This window comes from Prionailurus bengalensis, chromosome D4, assembly GCF_016509475.1.
Source record: "Prionailurus bengalensis isolate Pbe53 chromosome D4, Fcat_Pben_1.1_paternal_pri, whole genome shotgun sequence".
NCBI lineage: Eukaryota > Metazoa > Chordata > Mammalia > Carnivora > Felidae > Prionailurus > Prionailurus bengalensis.
The window spans coordinates 74617350-74642068 of record NC_057359.1 but is presented as its reverse complement, the minus strand read 5'-3'; the positions used below and the strand labels follow the sequence as shown (position 1 = coordinate 74642068).

The 24719-nt window shown below is 53.8% G+C and overlaps 1 protein-coding gene across 4 annotated transcripts in view; it reads left to right on the top strand.

Moving 5' to 3' along the window:
* The window catches only part of WHRN (whirlin), a 96140-nt gene that overhangs the window by 22687 nt on the left and 48734 nt on the right, over positions 1-24719 (top strand). For all 4 annotated transcript variants that reach the window (XM_043566297.1, XM_043566299.1, XM_043566296.1 and 1 more), the window contains exons 2-3: positions 3435-3653; positions 15276-15401. In XM_043566297.1, the coding sequence (XP_043422232.1) occupies positions 3435-3653; positions 15276-15401 (345 nt within the window). The remainder of the gene's footprint in view (positions 1-3434; positions 3654-15275; positions 15402-24719) is intronic.

Here is a 24719-nt window from a genome sequence, read left to right as displayed (position 1 = left end):
AACCGAAGCTGGGTGCCCAGCTGACTGAGCCACCCAGACGCTCCTTCAAAGCCACTCTTAAAAACAAGCAAGTGGTTGGTTGTAAAAATGGAGACAAAGAGGCCTTAAGAAGACAGAAACCAGCTTCTCAGACCATCCTCCACCCTCTTGCCTTCCCCGCATGACGCATTCAAGTTTTAGCTAAAAAGGGCAGTGGGTGGAGCTGTTCGTGCAGTTTCCAATGGTCACTGCACCCAGACCATATTCCGAGAGCCTGTTCAGATGTCACGAGTGCTGTTTCAGGAATCTTGTTTTTGTTCGGTTTTACCAGAAAAAAATAAAGAAGGTAGCAGTGGAGGATGATACTCTTGTTTTCCAGGACCCACTGGAAGCCCACATTTACCCAAAAGGCCAGCATCAGAGGTTCTGGGATGGTCGAAGCTTGAGTGGCCATCAGATCTTCTGGCCCCACAGTCTTGTGATGGGGAAACTGAGGTTCATAGGGGAGGGGGCTTGCCCAGGGCTGGCCTCCTGGAACTTGGCTGTGTTTTTTGTATTTGTGCCCTCTCTGTCCCTTCCCATGTTGGGATCCCAGGGTCCCCTTTTGTAAACCACTGGAGGCAGGCAGCGCAGGAGATTCGGTGACCGCCCCCCAGGCCCTCCCCGGTGCCAGCTCTCTGTGGCATTCTCATCAAAGGCATTAACCTCCTCTCCGTTCTCAAGGTTGCTGCTTGCCTATTTATAGAACTGACCAAGAGAATTCCACTCTTGCCAGAGGTACAGAACACATATCGTGCTCCACGCCTCCCCCCTTCTCGTGTAAGTCCCTGGACAAAGCTTTTCTGCACCTGGTTTCCCTTCTCGATGCAGACGCTCCGGGAAGAGAGGCGAGCGGGAGCTCTGCCCCTTGCAGAGCTCCTACTGTGTGCAAAGGCTCCAGACCTCATGCACATGGTCTCATTGAATCCCCACGGACCCTGAGAAGTGGGTATTGTTCTTTCATGGCGCTGCTTGGAAAGAGGAGGCGCCGGCCCAAGGACTCATGACTAACAAGTGAGAGACAAATGGCTTCAATGCAGTTCTGCATCAGTCCACAGTTTCTGTTCCTTTCCCTTGCATTTCTGATTCTGGCCCAGTCGTCTACATCAGACGAGTGAGGTGGCCGCAGGACAGTGCCTGTGCATATTACGGTTTCTTCTGGGCCCACATATGCACTTTCTCACCCCGTCAGGTCAACCAGGCTTTTCTGAGGGCCTGCTGAGCGAAGCAGGCTGCAGGAGCCATGAGGATGTGCCCACTTGTTCTCTCTGGGCCTGGCACACGGTAGGCCCTCAGTCAATGCTTGTGGAGTGAATGGTGGGGCTCACAAGTGAATGGTAGGCCCAGCTTCACAGTGTGTCAGGGGAGGGAGCAGAGAAGAGGCAAGCCAGTTGGACCGGCCCCCAGCCAGCAGCGCCCTGGTGGAGGAGGGAGCCCTGGGCAGGGGAGAGGGGTCAGGAAGGCAAGGTGGCCTCAGAGGCTCCTGCTGAGGCAGCTCCTGCCCTGTGACCCTCCCCCCGCCACTGCTCCCCAGAAGCCTGCTTGCTCGCCAGCCTCTCCATCCTGCCCCCTAGAATTTAACACAGGTTTTATCCTCCCAGCTGTTCTGTCAGGGGAGTCCCGGGGAATGCTAAAAGAGCACGAAATCTCTCCCTGCTCATCTTCTCAGAAATCTTTTTTAAAAGCAGCCTTTTGGACAGTTGCCATCCTCTCATTATGCCTCCACCAGGGACTGGCATTTAGCTGTGGAATTGAGGGACCTGGAACCTCCCGGCCTAACCTTCCTCCTCCAGCAGAGGCTGTCCCGCCAGGGCTCCCTGCTGTGCTGGAATGCTCTTTTCTTGGCCCCCTTTGTCTGTCCAGAGTACTGGGGAGTCTGCAGAATGCAGTACGGGGCCCATCCGGGCAAGCTTGGGGGGGTCAGAAAGCGAAGCACTCCGCTCCCCCTTTTTGGACTTTCTACCAAAAGCAACGTATCCTCATTCTGGAACTTGCAGGGAATATTGAGAAACGGGAAGGACAGAATAATAACCGCCCATAATCCTGCCGCCTAGAGAGACACACAGTTGGCATTTTGGCACCATTACTCCTGTGTGATTTTTATCTTAACGTAACTGAGGTCATACGGTAAGATACAATTTGTGTCCTTTCGGCCCCATCTCGCAGTACAACAGATCACATATCCACAGCATTACAAACTCTCTGTGATACTTTTAGAATGTGGTTATAATGCCAGCATGGGCTCCGTATGTGCAGGTTACTGTCAGTTTGCTCACACAGCCCCCCGGTTGCAGGGTTTGCTATTAATCCGGGTGCTAAGTGACTGTCCCTGCATAAACAGCTTCATCTCAGCTCCAGGTGCTCTGTGAGAAAGGAGGACGGCCAGTCTCAGCTTCCACCCTGGACACAGAGTCCGGGCTCACCTCTCCATGTGGTGGTTCCATCCCCAGATCAGAAAATGTGGAATAAAGGTGGTATCCACACTCAAAACTAGTTGCTGTGGAAAAGGAGGCCCTTGCTAGCTATGTGGACAGGTGGTTTCCCTCTGTTTCTTCATCTGAGTAATGGGCCTCTCTCCCAAGAAGATTGGATTCCATGAGGATTTCAGGAGATAAAAGCATGTGGGGCACAGAACAGGGTGTTTTGCACAGACAGGCTCTTTATAAATGTTTAGCTCTCATTATCCATAGTTTTATCTCTTGACTGTCTTGTCGGGGTCATTAAGACCACCGCCCGGGTTCCTTGAGGGCTCACACGTTCAGCGAATAGTTGTGCTTGTGGCTAAGATTTATTACAGCAAAAGGATACACAGCAAAATGAACACAGGGAGCAGGTGCAGGGGGCAAAGCCTGTAGGATACCAGGCACAAGCTTCTGAGTCTCCCTTCGCTGAAGGATGAGCACGGAATGAGCTGTGAAATGTTGTCTCCCCAGATGCTCTTAGAGACTCAGTGTCAGGGTTTTTATTGGGGTCTGGTCACATAGGTCCCCTCTGCCTGGACCCACATTCCAGAACCCCCCTCTCTCCCCATAGTTTGCAAGTAGCCCAGGCATGGTGAGCCAGCCTTATCCATTAGGGAATAGGAGGAACACTCAGAATCCAGGTTCCCAGATGCCAGCCAAGCAGGGCTTCCTAAGGATGCAGTGTTCAGCCTGCTGTGTTAACTCTTCTGCACAGCTGTGCTGAGAGATCGTATTTCTTATGTTTGGACCACTTCAAGGCAGGGGTGGGACAGATGTCTCCATAGGACAAAAACTGAGAGCTAGAGAAAAAAAAAAGGGGTCTCGGGGGTTGGCCTCCTCCTCCATGCATGGGGTCCTGAGGGAAGTAAGTTCTGGGTGTGGGAAGGGTAGGCCCTCACTGCCCCCCTTCCTGCTGACTCACATCTCTCTCTCTCTCTCTCTCTCTCTCTCTAGGCTCTGAAGGGCTCCAAGAAGCTGGTGCTGTCTGTGTACTCAGCGGGGCGCATCCCTGGGGGCTATGTCACCAACCACATCTACACCTGGGTGGACCCCCAGGGCCGCAGCATCTCCCCGCCCTCAGGCCTGCCCCAGACCCACAGCAGCACCCTGAGGCAGTGCGAGGGTGACTCGAGGAGCACCCTGAACCTCCTGCAAGGCGGGGATGAGAAAAAGGTGAGCTGCCCGGTGATGGCCCCAGCAAGCCGGCTGGGCATAGAGGGCCGGTGGGGGAGGCTGGCCCCCTCGAAACCCCGTTCTCCTGACCAGACCCAGAACAGGGAAGCTTCTTGGAGGCTGGACACAGGAGCTTGGTTCTCTCGAGTCTCTGTCCTGCTCTCAAGCCCCCTGAAGGGTTTCATCGTGTTTTCTTCTCTTTTTGACCTGTGCAGTGTATATTCTGATGCAGGCTAAGATCCTGCAACCAAGGAGCCCAAAGACCGTGACTTAAATGGGATCCTTTATTTCTCCCTGACACAGAACAGAGGGGACAGTCTGGCCGGGTGCCGCAGCTCTGCTCCACATCTTATTCCGGGACCCAGATTCCCTCCATCGTCACCCTCTGAGGGCCTGGCCCTTCTGATGGTTGCAGCTGCCCCACCCTAGCCCCTGGAGTGGAAACGGGAGGAGAGACAGCTCAGACAGTTTCAGTTAGACACAGTTTAACTTCTCAGTGGTCCAGACCCAGGCGCATGGGCACAGGCAGCTGCCAGGACTCTAGGCTCCGCAGGACGCCTTTTGCAGCTGTGGGTCTTGGGTTGTAAAGAACAGAAGCTGGTGCTGGTCACCTTGTACAGAGCGAGTATTTACTGGAAGGATGTGGGCAGGGACTCAGGGTGTAGCCTCCCGGAGGGAAGGGATTCCCACTAGGTCAGTGCTCTGCCTCCTTCCCCTGCAGATGAGTAGCCCGGGGAGGGAGCGCCTGATTGGCTGCTGGGGAGGGCGGGGCACTTTGACTGACAGGACCACCAAGACTATGGCAGGTGGTGGCAGGATGGTTGCCCAGAAGAAGGGGAGCAGGGGCATCAACAGAGGCCCCCTTCCAAAGCCCTCCTTCTCCCACATCTTAACTGTTTAAAAAAAAAAAAAAAAGACGGAGAGATGATTCCTCTAAGTTCTTAAACTTTGTTCTGGATGCTATTTGCGTTGCACCCCATGGTTGCTCCTGAGACCAAGAATGTAACTCCTGCAGGCAGCTCGCCCCATGTTTTAGGACCTCGACCCTGACAGCCCGGAGGCCACGTGCCTTGAGGCTCCAGGCCAAGCAAGGCCTTCCATCTGGAGACTCTTTTTCTCAGCTCTGCTTTTCTGACCATAAGAGCACAGCGTTCACTTAGCAGGTTTTGTGTTCTTTGTACAAACATCAGTATGCAGGCTGTGGCAGAGGGGGCCGCGACTTCTGTGCTGGGTGATGAGTGGCAGGGTGGCCAGATGGTAGGTGCCTCCTCCAGAGCCACCTGGCCTTCTGCGTGGTGGCCAGCGCGGGTGGGCACGGGTGGGCTCGGACCCCTCCCCACCAGGGGATCCGTGTTGCTCGGCAGCAGTCTTGAGAAAGCAAGGCTGCCTGTGGCCTTGAGTCATTTTCACGGCCGGCTTTCCAGCGTTGGCCAGAGAACTTGCTTTATCTTCCCCTTGAGCCTTTCCCTGCGTGGGGCCTAGCGCCGATGGGTGCTGGGTTCTGTGCTTACAGCATCCTGGTGAATCCTCACGGCTGCCCTGCCCTGCAGGGTGGCTGTCCTTATCCACATTTCAAAGCTGAGGAATCCAAGAGAGACTCAGAGGGTACTGTGGCAACTAGAACCCATTCCACGGGTCGCCCCATACTTAGTGAGCACCTGTGGTGTGCTTGATGCTGTTATGGGAGGGAGGAATAGAGAGAGGGACAAGAGAGGTGAGACCCTGCTCTGGGGAAGCTTCCAGTGAGTTTGGAGTTCATGGGAGGAGTGAGACAATGATCCAGAAAGGAGCATAAGTGAATAAGATCATTACGATGGTGAAGAATGATGGAAGAGAGTAAAATCAGGAGAGAGGAGGAGAGAGTGAAGGAGAGGGAGGCACTGCTTCAGATGTGGTGGTCAGGGAGTGCCTCTCTGAGGAGATGATTCTGAGCTGAGACCTGTGGGGGGAAGAAAGAGCTGCCATGTACTCTGGGGGCTGAAAATCCCAGGTAGCAAGGACAGCGTGTGCAAAGGCCCTGAGATGGAAACCAGCCCACGTCCTCAAGGCTTAGCAAGAAGGGTGCTTAGCAAGAGGGCCCTGTCACTGGAATTGAGCAGGTAGGAGGGCTGGGAGGAGATGAGGTACCCCCTAGGAGTCTTAGAATAACTTACATAGGAATGTGGAAGGCAGAGACTTAGAGAATTGTGCTCCAGGGATTCAGAGGCCTCAGGAGGCAGGAAATACCCTGGACCACAGCAGACCCTGCGGCTCCAGATAAGCTTCCATCCTCCCTTCTGTTCTTCTTCTTGCCGATGTAGCATGGAAATCCCCATTTCCTGTTGAGAGGGATGTGGGGAAATCTCTCTGCGGCCCGCACTTCTGTTCCCTATGCCTGGACTTTGGCCGGCTCTGACTCTCTTCTCTCCGCTGTCCTGGTCTCTACTCCAAATCACCGTGACCAGACTCCTAGACTTCCCATGCCAAACTTCAAAACTCCTCACCCCCAGCCCCAGGAGACACACGCCTTCCAGGGTAACAAGTTCCCAGTGCAGTAGTGATGGGAAAAATCCCACATGTTGCAAAATTACTTGTGAAAGCCACCTAAGCTGCCCTCCAAAGGTGGCTGTGGTGTTGCAGCCTGTCCAAGTAATGCTGTACTCCACGCTGAAGCGTGAGAGCCGAGCCGTCCGGAGAGGCTGAGGGAAGGAACAGAAGGGAAGAAAATACGTAACTCTCTGGGAATCAGACCCATCTGCTCTCACGTTACTGTTGTGTCCTCAGAGGTGAGTAGGGGCAGGGGGCAGGGGGCGGACAGCATTGCTATTGTTCTAGGCTCCCGTTCTGGAATACCCTAGCCTCCACAGCTCTAATAAACCGGAACACATTTGTTGTGGGGAGTTAAATGGGTTAGCGTGAGTGTGACAGGGAGGGTGAGACACTGGAGCCAGGCCGCCTGGATTCAAATCCTGGCCCCGCAGCTTGCCAGCTGTGTGACCTTGGGCAAGTTACGTAAGCGCTCTGAGCTATTGTTTCCATTGGAAACAATGGTAGGGGCTACTTTCCCCACCACTGTGTAAACTCCGTGGCAGTAAGGACCTTGGTTCCACGCCCTGGCACACTCGTAGGGCCTGGATCAGTGCCTGGCACAGTGTAGGTGCTCGGTGTTTATTATATGAACGAGTGAATTAAAACGAAAACACCTTGCCAGCCGCCGGGTGCATGGTAGACTGAAGGTCAGTAATGTTTGCTGGGTTTGAATCCTGTGGGATCAGACCTTGGCACGCCGTTCTCAGCAAAATTACAGGGGAGGGTGTGGCCACCTGCTTCCCAAGTTGCTATTTTTGTTGCGATCTGAAGAGCTGCCTCTGGCGTGTGCCCTTGGGGGCTGGTGCCCAACCCATCAGTCCCCAGGGAGAAAAGGCACGTTCTTTGTCTCTGTCACCTCTCCTTCACCCACAGGGGAGGTGACACTCATCCGAGCTCAGCAGCCCTCCAGGCCTTACACTTTGGAGTTCTTTCCCGGTTAGCTGAACCCCACTTGAAAACTGAAAAATGGTTTAGGGGCAGGGCGTAAAGCCACAGTTCTCCGAAGTGTTGCTGGAGCACATGGTAATCATATTTCTAATGCTTTGCAGAACTACTGTACCGTTATCCACAGTGGCTGTACCAGTTTACATTCCTGCCAACAGTACATGAGGGTTCCAGTTTCTCCACATCCTTACCCACACTTGTTATTTTCTGTTTTTTGGGGTTTTTTGTGTTTTGTTTTGTTTTTGGTAGGAGCCATCCTAATGGGTGTGAGGTGGTAGGAGTTTTTTTCCTGAGCAGTCTTCTTCATGGTGGACCTTTGTGCCTCAGCAGAGCAATGACGTGCCCAACATCACACAGCTGGGAGTGGTTGGTGTTCAGGGGCAGGGCCAGATCTGTCTCTTTCCGAGCCCTCTGTCCTAATATTGCCCTGTGCCATGTCCCCAGTGTGAGCAGCCCAGAGGAGGCAAGCTGAGGTGCCTCAATGGCACATTGCCCAAGGTCTCATGGGATATGCTCTGTAAAAGGGATAGGGAGAGCGCTGTGGTGTGCAGAGGAGGGAGATCCTGCCAGCCAGAGATTTGGGAAGGCTTCCTGGAGGAGGTAACGTTTGAAGTTTGGCTACATAGCAGTGGAAGGAACAGTGGTCCAGGCAGAGGGAAGGGTGTGACAGTGGGAAGGAGGGCAGAGAGAAAAAGATGGGTCTTGGGACCCCTTCCCCACCACTGGTGTCCTGTGTGAGTTACGCTTGGGGAACAGCAGGGCTGGGATGACAGACTAGGATCGCCTGTGCACCCTAGGGGACATTTTTCTGCAGGCAGCAGGGGAGGGATGGTCAAAGTGATCCCATGTGTGCTAGGACCTTTATGAGATGGCGAAGGAAAGGGGGTGCTAAGCTCATCTTCAAAGTAGGGGGTGGGACTGGTCGAAGTAAAAAGAAAACATAAGGAGCCCCTGGAGCCAAAAGTGACGTTTCCAGTTTTAGTCAAGATGAACTTCCAAGGGGGAAAATAAACCTTGGGGGAAGGTTAGTGGTCCGATGGCCTTCTCTGTGTGTGGATGTTCACAGTGGGGTCGTTTATGAGTTGGACGCAGGGGATGAGCTCATTCCTTCAAACGGCTTGAAGCGGAGGACGGTTTGAGAGTGCTCACGGGGCTGGGATGTGGCAGGAGAGAGGAAGCTGGAGCGGGGTGGGTTACCAGCCGTCTCTGGGGCACAGGGATAAGCACAGTGTTCCCAGGTCCTGCTCTGAGGCAGGTGTCCCCCCACCTACCTGCCCTTGAGTCTGAGCTTCAGGGCACAACGAACTGTTCTTGGGTTCTCAGTTTGAAGGGGCAGTCGCTCCGGGAGGGCCCATGCGGGAACACCCCACGGAAACAGGAGCAGGGCTTTCAGAGGGAGTCTCTTTCTCCTGCTTCTGCTGTTTCCACAGGCCACACGTACGTTCTGTCACCACCTTTTCTTGGACAAGGGTTATCAGTTGGGTGATGGACATCAGAACCAGCGCGAGGGAACCCCAACATCCCAGCGGTTTTCCTCCGCACTGGCATTTTCCGATTTCGATGAGGTTTCGTAGAATCATCTGCCTCTTTTACAGAGAGAGAACACAAGAAGGCGAGGGGCAGAGAGAGAGAGAGAGAGACAGAATCCCAAGCAGGCACTGCACCCTCAGCACAGAGCCCGATGAGGGGTTTGAACTCATGAACCGCAAGATCATGATCTGAGCAGAGATCAAGAGTCGGACGCTTGGGGAGCCTGGGTGGCTCAGTCAGTGTCCGACCTCGGCTCAGGTCATGATCTCACGGCTTGCGAGTTCACGCCCCGCGTCGGGCTCTGTGCTGACAGCTCCGAGCCTGGAGCCTGCTTCGAATTCTGTGTCTCCCTCTCTCTCTGCCCCTCTCTGCTCATGTTCTCTCTCTCTCTCTCAAAAATAAATAAAGTTAAAAAAAAAGAAAGAGTTGGATGCTTAACCAGCTGAGCCACCCAGGTGCCCCAAATCATTTGACTCTTAAGCTAAATCTGTCTTTGCAGCTGGTACCAATATTCCCATTTTCCAGATGGAAGAATGGAGGTGCAGAAAGGCTGAATGTGTTGCTGCAGGTCACACAGCCTGCGAGGGGTAGGGCCGCATTGTTCTCAGATCCTGAGTCCTGTCCTGGCGGGCACCTCCTGGTGCCTGATGGGGAAGAGTTCCCCTGCCTCCGCTGCTGTCCTCTGCTGTCCTCTGGCTCCACCTCTTCAGGGCTGGCCTGCACACGGCCTCAGCCGAGGCCCCCTCCGGCTTCTCCCCGCACCAGCAGCCTTGGTCAGCACCTGGGATTCATTCAGGGGAATGATGGGGGCAGAAGCAGCCAATGGTAAGGTTCAAGTGTCACCCTCCCAGGTCGTTTGCCCCTGAGCAAATGGGCAAGTCCCGTTCCACTGTGGTGCCTTCTTCATCCCTCAGCTGCCACGCCGTGCCAAGCCATCAGACCAGGTAGCAGCTCTCCAGACTCACTTCAGCAGCCACAGAGACAGGACGCAATCTGCCCCTTGACTCAGGCCGGGACCTAACCTGGTGCAGGGTGAGCAGGGCCTTTGGGCCTGGGGTTTCTGAACTTCCTGATTGTGTGACCTTAGACAAGTCACTTCACCTTGGGTTGGTCACCGAAGCCTCCCTGTCCACAAGATTGGGGACAGTCCCGGCGGGCACGAGGGACTGTTCAGGGATCAGTAATCGTGTGCGTAAGCGTAGAGCACAGCAGTGCCTGAAGCGTGGTCATTAATTCCAGTAACCACCATCGTTTATCGAATGCCAGTGAGATGCAGGCGACCTCTCGTATCTCTTCATCCTGAAACGTTTATTGAATACCTACAGTGGGCCAAAAACCGTTTTGAGTATTGGGAATACAGCAGTCGGCAGCCAAGGACGACCTCCTTCCAAAGCTTATTATGTTCGTGTGTGTGTGTTAAAATAAGTGATGTGTAGTGTATAGTAAATGGGATAAGCAAGAAAAGGGCGTGGGGGACACTGATGAGTGGGGTGATTCTAGAGAGGGGCAGGGAAGGCCTCACTGAGGAGATGACGTAAGATCTGAAGTCCATGAAGGAGTGGTTGTCTGGGCCGAATGTCCAGGCTATGGGATGCCTCAGGTGTAGGGCTCGGTGGCTCCAAGTGTGGTTTGCTGGTGAGTCTGTCCTTCTTCTGGCTGGCTTTTGTCTCAGGCTCGTTGCTTCACAGCTGCAGAATGGCAGCTGCTGCTCCTGCCATCGCATCCTCTCACGGCTGCATCCAAAGCAGAGTGGAAGTAGGGCGGGCAGGCAGAAGGCCCTTCTCTTCCTGTGCCTATGCCTCTCTCTTCTCTGGGGGAAGAATTGCTCCCAGCATCCACCAGCAGACGTCCTTCATCGTGTCCGTGGGCCAGAAGTGGCCCAGACTACCCATGTCCCTGAAAGAGAGGAACCAGGTTGGCCTGGACTGACTTCATCTCTCAGTGCTGCTCTGTTCCTTTCTGGGTAGGGCCGGGGTTCAAGGGCAAGGAGGGGAGCAGTGCCTGCTCCAGGTAGGTTGTACGAGTCTCAATTTACTGATGGGGAAACTGAAAATCACAGAAGAATTGGGCCTTGCCCCACGGTTTCCCAGGAGTAAAGGGCAAAATCAGGATTTGAATTCAGGCCTGTGGAAGGCAGCGCAGCCTGCTGGTTAAATGCCTGGGCGGGCCAGCTGCCGACCGTGTGGCCTTGGCCACATCATTTTACCTCTCCAGCCTCAGTTTCCTCATCAGGAAAATGGGGGAAACCACAGAGGAAGAGAGAGGATTAAATGGGATAATGCATCCAGTGCTTGGATTTAGGAAATACACCATACACTAAGTGACCAATTAATTTCATGAGTTATTATTCATCTCGTCAGTGGGAATGAATACACGCTTTTCTCTGTGCTGGGCTGCTTCTCACAGCTCAGTGTCCTTTCCCATAAGTGATTTTTTTTCCCCCTCTCAAATGCTGGTTGAATTCTAGCAAGTGATTGAGGCAGATTACCCTGTGGTTGATAGGACTGTTATTACAGTTCTGTGATAAAGACTCCGTTTTATTCCCACGTGAAGAAGGATTTATGGGGAGGTGGCAGAGAGGCAAGGAGGTTTGTGTTCATCCTCAGCGTGCAGAGGGGGCAGCTGCAGACAACCGTTGCTGTCTGGGTGTCACGGGGCTCCTCTTGACTCTCTCCTCCCAGAATCTTCAGGTCTTGGAGCTGGAGAGCCCGGGTGGGGGAAGGGAGCTACGGACTGCAGGCCACCGCATGAGCTGGGCTGGAGCCTTGGTGTGGAGACCCCAGGCCCTGCAGTCAGAGCACAGAGGAAGGGGTCCACTCTGCGGGCAGGGTAGGGGGTCCGGATGAGAACTGCCCACTCTGTGCCCAGCCTGTCTCACTGGCCTCCCCCAGGTCTGAGCCCCCTGCCTCTCCCACTCCACCGCTGTCTCAAGGTGCACACCCTCTCCTGAAGGATCTCCAGGAAGTGGCCCCCTCTGCGGGCCAGTAGTCTTCCTAAAACCGGAATGAGTCTGAGCCCATCTCTCTCCTGGTCTAAAGGCCAGGCTTCTCGGCCTGGATCATGGTCCCCCACTGGCTACTGCTGTCCCTTTCCTTCCTTCCCTGCAATGCTTCAGCCAAGCAACCCTGCGGGACTCCTGGGGGGCCCGGCTCTGTCCAGATTCTGAGCTTTTGACACATTCCTGCCTCCTGCCCCCAGAATACGTCCCCTTTCCCAGAATGACCCTCTAAGGCCTTCGGGGCTCAGGGGTCGTATTTCTGAGACCCTCTGCCTGAGGTCAGGCTTCCCAGAATGGACTCTGAGACCGAGATATCCCTGATGAGGTTTCTAGATGTGTGCCTGTGGTACACAGAATGATGACCCAAGACACCCACTGCCTCTTCCCTGGAGCCTAGGAAGACGTCACCTTTCATGTCCATCACATGCAGATGTGATGAAGTTAAGGCTCTCGTGACAGGGTAGACTCTCCTGTGTTCCCTGGGTGGGCACAGTGCAGTCACGAGGACCCTCAGAACAAGGAGGCAGGAGAGTCAGAGTCAGAGAAAAGGTGGCGTCCCGCCGGGAGCAGAGAGAGGTGGGAAGGTTCTACCCTGCTGGCTTTGAAGATGGAGGAAGGGGCCATGAACCCAAGAAGGCAGGTGGTCTCTGGAGGCTGGAGAAGGCAAGGAAACGGGTTCTCCCTAAGAACCTCTAGAAGGAATGCAGTCCTGTCAACTCACTTTAGACTTCTGACCTCCAGAGCTTCTAGGATAATGAATCTGTGCTGTTCCAGGCCACTAAGTGTGTGGTCGTTTATCACAGCAGCAGTCCCCTGCCCTGGGCTTGACTGATGCTGGCGACTGTGCTGGGCTGACGCCTCGGCCGGTCCCGCGGGAGCACTGGGGCTGCGCTGGCTTTGTCACGAAGGGAGGCTGGGCTCTGACTCTTTCGCCTGCCCCCTTCTCCCGGTCCCCGCACGCACGGAAGCTGCTCCAGGGGGAGGCCGTTCCTGGCAGGGGCTCAGCTGTGAGCCACCAGCAGCCAGCACTCCCAGCACTTGCGGACGGGGACCCGGTGAGCTCGTCCTGTGGTCCCGCGCCCATGGCGAGGCCTGGCTCAGACTTGGGGCTGGGTGAGCGAGTGCACACCGGGGAGCCCGTCCCAGCCTCGGCTGCAGCCCACCCGTCACCTCTGGGAGGGCGCCTCTGCGTTCCTCCCGGGGCACGGCTGTGCCAGCTAGCCCCACGGCTTGCCGGACGGAGCGGGCCACTCTGGAGGTAAGAACAACAGCCAGGGTTGCCTGACTGCCTCCGCGGTGCCAGGCACGAGTCTGAACGCTCCAGGTTTGCGGACCCACGCGTCCCCGGCAAGAATCCAAGTGACGCGGGTGCGGCTGCTGGAGGCAGTTTTGTAGATGAGAGAGCTGAGGCTCAGAGAGGTGAAATCACTTGTGTGGAGTGACAAACACCTAGCAAGCGTCACTGCCGGGATTAGGCTTGAGCGGTCCGGAGCCTGCCCCCGTACCCAGCACACCGTCACCTCCCAGACGCACAGTCCTGCGTGTGAGAGCAGACTGAGCGGGCCGTGAACCCACGTCACCTGAGAGCTCTCCCAGCCATGGAGCGGTCCTGGGGCAGGAGGGGGCAGATCACAAGGGCTGGGTTGTTATTCCCAAGCCCGTCCTCAGAGCCTGCTGTTTCTGGAACATCCATCTCTCTGACGTTTCTGGGTGACTGTTCCCAGGTGCCCCCTGAGAGCTCCGAGGGCCTCACAGACGCTGTCCTTTCTAATGGGGTCTTCCTGCCTGAGGAGGAAACCGGGAGCCACTGTGGCCCGAGGGGGGCCGGGGCCACCCCCCAGAGTGTGCAGTCCTAGAGCCAAACTCCGTAGAAGCATTCCATCTGGGGGGCTGTCTCCTGACAACTCTCTGCCAGCCTATAGGAGTCTGCCGTGGCTGTGTGCCCCTGTCTGGTTTTGTCGTGTGCAAAATGGAGCCAACAGCGGCTGCCGCTTACCAAGCATTCACTCCGGGCCAGAAACTAGCTTACATTTGTCTCTTAATTTGATCCTTTCCATAGTGACTTTATAAGGCTATTTTCACCCTCCTTTGATGGGTGAGGAGGCTGAGGACACACAGAAAGATTAAGTAACTTGCCCAGGGTCACACAGCGGCTCCAGCCTCGTTGGGCAGTTTGGACTTGAGTCTGTCCTCTTCGCCACCTCCACCCAGGGTGGTCGAAGAATTAAGTGAGATAATATACGTGAAAGGCTTCAGATGACTGGCACAAAGCCCTTGGTAATTCTTAGGTGAATAACTTTTCAGAAATTGAAAGCTGGTTGGATGGCTTCCCTAACTCCATGACATTTGCCCTCTCCTGATGCCAACAGGTGCCCACGCTGTTCTGTGGGCAGTCACACTGTGTTCTTTTCGGGTCCCTTACATGTCCCTGGGTCTTGTTGAGGGGTATTTTCTGTTCTTTTGGGGCAGTTCCAGCTATTCTGGTGCCTCTTCCCTTTTCTATAAATTCCTCTCTCATGCTCAAGGCACATTTAACCTGAATCGGCCCCCAGCCTCCCTTGCCTGACCTCCTAGCCCCCTAGCTATCCCCCTGCACTCCCTGCCTTGGCCACAGTGACTCACTTCCACCCTCCTATCCTAAGCAAAGTGTGCTTCCCTGCTTCTCACCTGTAACCCTGGAAAGCCCCTCTTGCCCCTGCCCAGCCCCTGCTTGGTTGACTCCTGCTCACCCTCCAGTCTCATCAAGAAGATGTCACCTCCAGGAAGTCCCCTGACCACCACCCTCGCCCCCAGTCAGGACCTTGCACCTTCTCTGCATACTCGTGGCCCCATGAGCCGCCCCATCACGCCTGCTCACGCTGTTCTGTGAAGGTCTGTTTACTGGTCTGTGTGCCCCTCTGGTGAGACCTTCAGGAGCAGGACTATGTCTGGGTTGTCCCTTGGTCCCCTGGCCCAGCATGGGCTATGCATGCCCTCAGCCAGTGCTCCCTGTGTTTGTAGAAGGAAGGGCAGCTGAGGTGATAATGTTGTGACCCGCTGGTGTGGGTGGCAGTGCAGGAGACCCCTGAGGAAGCAGGAGACCCCTGGGAGGGCAGGAGACCCGTGGTTGGTGGGAGACTTCCAGGGAGGAGGCAGCGGGTCCTTGGGTGGCAGAGTGGACTTAGCCTTGAACCTAAGGAAGATGGGAGGTGAGGGAGCCTGGGGCCAGAGCAGGCTCTCCCTGGCTGAAGGGGGTGCTGAGGGGCAGCCGGGGGTGTGCGTGGCCCCCACTGTGTGAAGCACACATGAAAACCTGAAATGTAGAGGTTCTCTAGGATGTTAGCATCAGGGGTCACCTCCTTCAACGCCTTCCTTTCACTGCACTTACAACTGTGACCCCGGGAGGGAGAGGGACTTCCCCAAGGTCACTCAGCAAGTTGGAGGCTGACCTGGGGCAGGGGATCTGGAATGTTCCTGGCCTGAATCGGTGTGCCTTTCAGGGTATGTCAGGGCCTCCGTAGACTGCGATGCCCCCCCCCCCCTTCCCCGGAAGTTCCTGTTACCTCCAGGCCCTCCAATGCTATCTTCTGTCCCTCCCACAGGTGAACCTGGTGCTGGGGGATGGCCGGTCCCTGGGCCTCACCATCCGAGGGGGAGCTGAGTACGGCCTGGGCATTTATGTCACCGGCGTGGACCCGGGCTCAGAAGCAGAAAGCAGCGGACTCAAGGTGAGCAGCCCGACTCCCAGAGGAGGGGGTGGGCACCAGGGCCGCATGCGTGGGGTGAGGGTGAAGGAGCCACGTGTGGAGCTCCGTGCGGCTGATTTCGGTCAGACCTCCAGCGAGGCCGTGGGCACCCCACCCTGAGGACTGGTCCCGGCCAGGAGTCCCCCTGGCTGCATGCCTCCAGTTGGCAGCTCAGAGCAAAGCAACAGGGCCCACCCCCCAGCCTCCCGAGCTGGTTTCCTAGCTGTCCTCGGAGCAGTGCAGCCTCCCATGCGGTGGCGGGCAGCGGGCCAGCCGAGCTCTTCGTGGCTGCTGCTTTGCAAACATTGTCAATGGCTGCGGTGGCCCCGACTTCAGGTTCGTTCTGGAGCATTGACAGGGAAGAGAGGAGAAAGCGGGAGCTGGGTTAGGGTTGCACCGAGCAGCTCCCGGTTGGCGTTCCATCAGGGCAACCAGCAATTATTGAAATCATATCGTTCGTTCTCATTTTAAAGAACGCTAACTGTGTGCCCGGTGCTGCTCATTGGCTTCACACACGTCTCATTGAACCCTCAGGCTGCCCCTTGGGGTAGGTGGCTCTTACCCACATTTTCCAGTCAGGGAGGTGGACATGGAGAGAAGGTGAAACAGACTTCCCAAGGTCACGCAGCTGACAGGTTGCAGAGCAGGACTGAGCCCAGGCCGTCTTTGTTCCACAGCCCATGCTCCCAGCCATTGCACTATACCACCTTGCTGCCAGAACTTGCTCGGAGCACTGGGGGGCTGTGACACTGAGTGAGGCAGAGGCGAGGACCCTGGGCCCAGAAGACAGATGGCCTAATGAATGGGCTAAGTCCTGATGCCGGCCGGGGAAGCCAAGGCAGCAGCGACGGGAGCAGTAGCTGTGGGCATGGGTGGCATTTGAGCCAGCCTTGCAGAATGCGACAGGTTGGAGGTAGAGGGGCTGGGGAAGGAGGAGGCGTCACTGAGACCATGGGCAACTAGATGGCTGGGGAACGAAGCACAAGACGAGATGGTGTCTTTCTAGCAAAGGGCCTTGAATGCCCCACTAACTTGTGGGAACCCGATTCTCTATGCAGATGCGAAGAAAAGGTCAGGAAGGGTCATGGCAGATCAGAGTGGCGGTCAGCAGAGACACCCCCCCACCCCCGCCCCGTGCCGTGTAGTGGTGGGAGGACTGGAGTGGGCGAGAGGAGGCATCTGTCAGCTTCTTTTAGGACATAGGATTTAATCGGAAGAGCTCTGGGCTTGGAGCCTGGAAGATTGGGTTCGAATCCCAACTTGGCTGTTTTTGCTCTAATAGCTGTGTGACCTTGGACAGTTCCTCCGTGTGTCTGTGCTTCCCTGCCTTTTCCCAGATAAGCATAATAGAGAACACCACTGTCTGAGGGTCGTTGAAAAGATGAGAAGAGAAAGCTGATAATAATGGTAATAATAACGTCACTAAGTGTCTCTGTTATGGGCTGAATGCTTGTGTCCCCACATTCATATGTGAGTCCCTGACCCCCATCATGATGGGGTTAGGAGGTGGGGCCTCGGAGAGGTGACAAGGTCATGAAAAGGAGTAGTATCCTTATAAAATGGACCCCACAAGTGGGGACACAAGAAGTGGGCTATCTGCAAGCCGGAAGAGGGTCCCCAGCAGAACCCGACCATGCTGGCACCTGACCCCAGACTTCGGGCTCCCAGAACTCTGAGAAATACATGCCCACCGTTTGTAAGTCACCCGGTCTAGGGCGCTTTGTCTTAGCAGCTGGGACAGCCTGACACAGCCTGCTGTTTCTCTGGCTCTTTATGCACTGCACCCCTGTGGAAACGTGTTCCTCAGTTAGCCCATTTTACAGGCACAGCAGCTGAGACTCAGAGCGTCACACAGCCAGTGGGAGGCAAAGCTGGGACTCCCATGCGATAGTTGGGGTTCTGGTTCTGGAACCGTGCTCGTAACCAGGCCAGTCGGGCAGGTGATAGAGGCCCCACAAGTGCTGGCTGGGTCTCGTTGATTCTGCAAGGCCCTGGGTCTGAGCCCGTGCTGTGTTCTCAGGGAAAAATGGCACCTTGATGGGATCTCCAAGAGGAAACAATCTCACAGTAGTCTGTGCGCACGTTTTGTTTAAGAAGTTTGTTATTTTGGAATAATTTTAGATTTACTGAGAAGTTATAAAGGGATTTCCCATCCTTCGTTCATCCAGCTTCCCCTAACGTCAGCGTCTCCTGCAACCACGGTACATTTGTCAAGGCTCAGAAGCTGACATGGGTACAGCACGTTTCCACAAACCACACACTTTATTTGGAATCACCAGTTTTTCCACTAACATGGTTCACTCGAGCGTTATGCATTGCATTTGGCTTGTATGCAGTTTTAATTCCATTTATTCCTCCCCCCTCCAACCACCACCAAATTTCAAAAAAGATTAATGGCAGTTTCTAAGCATGGAATACAGTTTTTGTTTTTTGTTTTTTTATTTTTATTTTTTTTACGTTTTTTATTTATTTTTGGGACAGAGACAGAGCATGAACGGGGGAGGGGCAGAGAGAGAGGGAGACACAGAATCGGAAACAGGCTCCAGGCTCCGAGCCATCAACCCAGAGCCTGACGCGGGGCTCGAACTCACGGACCGCGAGATCGTGACCTGGCTGAAGTCGGACGCTTAACCGACTGCGCCACCCAGGCGCCCCAGTTTTTGTTTTTTTTTAAATAAATGAGTGAGGAAATTGGGGAGAAGAAAAATGAGGGCTGAGAGAAAGGGATGAAGACAGAGCAAGGGTCTTTTCTGGAATACTTTCTAGAGGCAAGACACAGATTTGGTTAGAGCTTCCTGGCAGCCAGTGCAAAGAGCGAAGCAGGTCAGTGACGTCTGTGAGATGAAAACAGAGCAACTGTGCTTTAGAAGCCTGGCTGTTCCTCTTTCTGGGGCCTGAGCGCAGTATCCCTCTGGTGTCTCTTGGAGAGAATGCCGTGTGATGATGTAAGCGGTGTCCTCAGTGACAGGAAATGTATGAGCAGATTCCACCCTTGGTGGCGGATGCATTCTGATGACATCCATGTTAAAAGAAAGCGGAGAGGGGCGCCTGGGTGGCGCAGTCGGTTAAGCGTCCGACTTCAGCCAGGTCACGATCTCGCGGTCCGTGAGTTCGAGCCCCGCGTCAGGCTCTGGGCTGATGGCTCAGAGCCTGGAGCCGGTTTCCGATTCTGTGTCTCCCTCTCTCTCTGCCCCTCCCCCGTTCATGCTCTGTCTCTCTCTGTCCCAAAAATAAATAAAAAGAAAAAAAAAAACGTTGAAAAAAGAAAGTGGAGAGAGCGTGAAAGATGATGTGTTAGGGTCCAGCCTGAGAGCACTGAGCACATTTTCTCTCTGTGTCTCTGTGACTCTGTCTCTGCATCTGTCTCTCTCATTACTGACAGATGGTCGCTTTTATTATCATGTCGTCTACTTACTGAGGAGTCACCGTGTCAGGAACTGTGCCAGATGCTTCACGGTGTTACGTGATTTTTATGACAACGTGTGAGGAGGGAATATTCTCATCCCTATTTTGCAGGTGGCAGATCCGGGAACAGTGTTAAGCAACGTGCCCAAGGCCACCCAGCTAAGAGGGGCTAGGTTTGCACCCCCAGCGGCACACGCTACCTTCTTAACCGCTACTCTCCACCGCCTCCTGGTGGTGATAGGTGTCATCGTCTCTAGCTTACAGCTGAAGAAGTGAAGGCTCACGGAGTTTAGGGTCCAATTCATTCTAATGTCAGAGCTGGGATTTGAACCCAGGCCTGACAGAGCCTTGTGCAGGGGGGGGGACAGGAGCCCTAGGACCTGCCGCTGACCAGCTGTGTGAGGGTAGGGGTGTCCTTCCGCTCTCTGGGCCTGTCTCCGTGCTTGGACAGTGAGGAGTTGAATAGTCAGGCTAGGTGATTCGGGAGGCTTTCTCCTAGATTCGCACCTTTTTTTCCGGCCTGAGACTGCCCAGACACCAGGAACCACACTGGCAGATCCCCCTTTTATGTGGAAGGAAGGGGAGAAGGAAGGCGGGGAGGGGACATCACATAGAGGTAGTGGCTGTCCATTCTGCTTCTCCTTCCCTTCCTTCCATTTAATCCGCAAATATCTACTGAGGACTCCTGTGTACCAGACACTGGGCTCGCCCTGGGGCTTCTGAGCTGGGCAAGACAGAGTCTCTGACCTCCAGGAGCTTTCTTTCTAGTGGGAAAATGGGGCCGGGTGGGGAGGCGGAATTACCCAATTGTTCGTTTAATCAAACAATCAGGGTAAACAGCAAGATGGCAAAGCCCATGGCACCGGGTGGGTGTATGACAGGGGAGACCAGCTCTCATCTTGGATATCTGGGAGGGCTTCCTGGAGAAAGAAACATTTCTGTTGAACTTCAAAACAAGAGGAGAAAATCAGTGATGTGAAGGAGGAAATGAGAATTTCCGGCAGAAAGAACAGCAAATGCCGAGTCCCTGAAGTGGAATGAAGTGTTCCCTGATGCCAGGGAAGGCCGGTGTGGCTGAACGCAGAAAGCCAGGCGGAGGAGGAGGTGCCAGATGATGCTGACAGACTGAACAGAGCCAGCTCACACAGGGTGTGTAATTCACCCAAGACTGTGCAGCCATGGAAAGGTGATGCCCCAGATCTGCAGTTAGCAGTATGGAAGGATGTCCAAGGTCTGTTATTAAGTGGAGAACACAGGCTGCAAAGCCACTTATCTGACAGGAGCTCATGCAGGCAGTAGACGCAGGTGAAAATATGCGCAGCGAAACAGCCACACGGACCTGTACTGAAACATCGGTGTGGTGATCCGAAAGTGGCGACATCACCGATGACTTTTGCCGTTCTTTACATCCTGCGTGGGGTCTGCATGAAGCGAATATTGCTCTTCTCATCATGAAAACAGCAACAGTAAAGCCATTTCCGTCTTGAAGCAAGGCAGCAGAAAGATATTCCGTAGAAGTTTTCCAGTCGCTTCACTTTGCTTCTCGGTGGCAGGCAGGCAAAGGCTTTATTTGCTCATAAAATGCCTGCCTTTGGTAGAGGCCCTTCCTTTCTCGGTCCCCGCCGCAGTAAGGCATTTTATATTCCCTGCCACTGTTTCACGCTCCCCTCCAAGTTCCCTCGAATGTGCTAACACCTGCCTACACTCGCTCGGGCATCCAGGACTGATTAATTCCATTTATTGCCAATGCACTGTCAGTAGAATCAGGCATATTGAAATGGAATAAAGGGGCTTGGCTTTGTGGGTGGTGGAGCCAAGAACAGGCTTTATTTGTCAACAGGGCTCCTTGCTGCTGTGCAGAGCTTTCCTGGGGCAGAAATGCTGCCTTCCGCCTGGCTTCCAGCCGCTCGCTTAGCTTCTGAGGGCCGTGAGAGTCCAGGGGAGGGCAAGTCAACTGCTAGGAGGAGAGGGTCTTAGGAGGAGGTCAGGCACTTCCCAGCACTTACGCTGGGGGTGGCCGGGTGGAGCATGGAACTTTCCCACCCTCTCCGTAGGGGCTGACTCCCCCTTCTGCATGTACCTTTAGGCCTCTTACTCCTTTGCACCTGCCCTGCCAGCTTCTAGCTCCCACCACAGAATGGGCCCTAAAACCTTGTTTGTTCCTTTGAGGACAGCCAGATCGACTGGCATTTAAAAATAATAATGGTGGTAGTTGCTAGTTATTAACCAGTTATTATGAATCAGGCACTGCGCTAAATAAACATTCTTGATACATTCCTACGTAATCCTTCCCATGGTCCCACGGCAGGCATTAATAGTGCCATTTAATAGATGAGCAAGTGAGGCTCAGAGAGGTGCAGTCACTTGCTCGGGATCACACAGGGATCTGGGGCCCCTGGCCACATGCTTTGCTGTCACCTCCCTTGTACCCTAACTTGACCACATGTCAGAAGAATGCATGAGGTGCCTGAATGGCTCAGTGGGTTAAGCGTCCAGCTCTTTTTTTTTTTTTTTAAATGTTTGTTTATTTTTGAAAGAGAGTCACAGAGCACAAGTGGGGGAGGGGCAGAGAGAGAGGGAGACACAGAATCCGAAGCAGGCTCCAGGCTCTGAGCTGTCAGCACAGAGCCTGATGTGGGCCTCAAACCCATGGATCATGAGATCACAACCTGAGCCAGAGTTGGATGCCCAGCGGACTGAGCCACCCCAGTGCCCCAAGGGTCCAGCTCTTGATTTTCGGCTCAGGTCACGATCTCAGGGTCATGAGATCACGCCCTGCGTCAGGCCCCACGCTGAGCATGGAGTCTGCTTAAGATTCTGTCTCTCTCTCTTCTTTCTCTCTCCCTCTCTCTCCCTGCCCCTCCCCCACTCATGCCCGTGGGCTCTCTCTCTCGCTCTCTAAAAAAAAAAAAAGAATGCAGAGAGGGGAAACGAAGGACATTTCTTCTTAGAAGTCACCACGCTTCTCGAGCCCACTGTGGCTGTCCTCCTCCTGCCTGGCCGCAGCCTTCACCCCTGAGGTCATGCCAGGGAGGCCCCTTTCGCTCCCGCTGGTAGGAGCAGGTTGCCGTCCTGGCTGGGGTTCGTCAGAGCAGGATCTCTGTTCCCAAGAATGTCCCGCTTTTTGGGTCATCACTCTGCTGCTTGCGGTTGTGGGACAGACTGTATCTGGTGCAGCGTCGGTGGCTCGGTGGCTGGGGACAGCCAGCTGCTTTGCGGATCTGTCCTGTGTGCTCGTGTGGGAGTCCACACCTCGGCCTCACTGGTGGAGCCAGCTGGGGGCGGGGGGCCGACCCTCCTCAGCTGGGCTTTGCCAGTGTCTGCTCTCCCGACTCTCCTCTAGACTGAGCCAGGCACCCCCCCTTGGCCGACCACCCACCGGCGGCAGGTGACCTCCATACACGGGTCATCTCTGAGCACTCCCCACAGCTCCGGGAGGCGGGATCTCTTTCATCCCATTGTAAATGGGGAGTACTTATTTCATGACTGTCTCTGTGGGGCAGAGCCTGGCTGTGCTTTAAATGCTGTGTCTCCCTGCCCGCAACAGAGCTGGCACACAGTAGGTGTTCGGGAAATATTTCTTCACTGAAGGAGTGAGTCTGGCTGAGGCAGGCCCTGAACCAGGCCTTTTGACCCCAAAGCTTCAGTCACCAGAGCTTCGATCCTGACCATGGATGGTTTCATTTGCATCGTGGCCTGAGCACAGCATAGAACCTGCAATGGTTTTTGTTTTTTTAAGGAACAAATCCCACTGAGAAGTGTTAGTGGTTTTCACACTCACCAGGATGCAAACTGAACAGTCAGACCCTTACCTTCAGAGAGGCTGGCCTTCGAAGGGAGCTGAGTAGCAGTGTGACCCACAGTGGGGTTTGCTCATCCCGGGGGCCCTGTGGGCAGGGGGTGCCTGGCGGAGAGTAGGTGGCGGGAGTCTATCTCTGCTGACAGATCCCAGCCTCCCAGCCTCCCGTTTCGTACGTGGGGAGGCTGAGGGCCAGCAGGAGGGGAAGGGACTGCTGGAGGGTCATGGAGAGGTGGGCCAGGACCCCCCACACAGAGCCTCTACGTTATAGGGCAGTTCGACCTTGCCAGCTGTGTTTCCATGCTTCCCTGAAATAGCTCTGCTGGGACACAAGAACAGGTTTGGCCAACTCTCCAGGGCTGCCTCCTGCTTGTTCTTGGTGGAGGAAAGGGTGTGGCTCCTATCTATTACTTGTTTCATGAGGAGCTTTTAAGGGAGTTTTCGTTTGTGATCATGGCTGATTTTACGGCAGTCCTCATGGGATGGCAAAAATTCAGTATTCGTCTTTATATAATTCCTGACAGTAGAAAAAAAATCTTACGTCATTAGGGCACATTGCAAACAATTCTCGGTCTATTGATGCTAGAACTTAAACGAATGGACCAATTTCTTGAAGGATGTAAACTACACCCAAGAAAGATAAATAGAACAGCCTGGAGTTCTAGGTATGTGTCAGAGAAATTGAATTTGTACTGAACAACCATCCAAAACAGAAAACTCAGGCCCAGACGCTTTGACTGATGAACGTTTTTGAACAGTTAAGGAAAAAATACTATGCAGTTTCTTCCTGGAAATGAAAGATGAGGCAATGCTTCCCAGCTCATTTTATGAGACCAGCGTTAAATCACACCAAGACCAAATGCATACGAGAACACTGACCGTTCCCCTTCAGGACGTGCTGAGTACAAAAATACTCAACAAAGTAACAGCAAATCCAATCTTTCAGTCTGTAAAAGGGATGTGTGCTGTGACCAAGTGGGGATTTCTTTATCCAAGGAATGCAAGCCTGAATCAACATGTGAATATCAGTGTTGGGACACATGGGTGGCTCAGTCTGTAGGTGACCAACTCTTGGTTTTGGCTCAGGTCATGATCTCACGGTTCGTGAGTTCGAGCCCTGCATTGGGCTCTGTGCTGAAAGTGTGGAACCTGCTTGCGATTCTGTCTCCTCTCTCTCTACCCTTCCCCTGCTCATGCACATGCTGTCTGTCTCTCTCTGTCTCTCAAAATAAATAAACTTAAAAAAAGAAAAAGAGTGTTATTAGCAGATGAAAGGAGAAAAACCATAAGAACAGAAAAAGCAATTCACAAAATTCATCGTCCATTTATGATCAAAACTCTCAGCACACTAAAATCGAAGGGAACTTCAATGACAGACATCCTCACAAACCTCCAGCTAACATATGTCGTGGTGCAAATGTTCAGAATCCGTTTGTAAATACGTATCCACAAAAAAATCTTTTCTTCCACGAGAGATAAAGGCTTTCTACTGAAGGCTCTCTTCTAGGATTGGAATAAGGCAAAAATGTCTTTCTCGCCACTCCTGTTCGGTATCATGAGAAGTTGTCATCAGTGCAAGTAAGCCAATAAAAAGAAATGAAAGGCACACAGATATGAGAGGAAGAAATGAAACCCTATTTACAAAGACTGATTGTCTACATAGGAAGTTGCAAACAATCTCCAAAAAGGCTCCTAGAACCACTAGATGAATTTAACAAGGTGGAACGGTAACGCAGTCAGCGTACAAGAATCAGTTGTTTCTACAAGCTGGCAATGAGTCACTGGGATTCAGAGTTCGTAAATACAGTTTAGAGTAGCACCAAAAATCACATAGTTGTAGATAACAGAGTACGTGTAGCACTTGTTTGCTGACGGCTGGGAAACAAAGAAAGAAAGAAATGGAGAGAGGCACTGTATTTGTGGATAGGAAAGTTCCATGTGATTGACATGTCAGGCCTTCCTAATTTGGTCTAGATTCAGCACGATCCCCATTTCCAATTCTAGTAGGTTGAATTTTGAGAGAGAGAGTGTGTGTGTGAGCAGGGGAGAAGAGCAGAGTGTGAGAGAGAATCTTTTTGTTTTTAATTTTTTTTAAG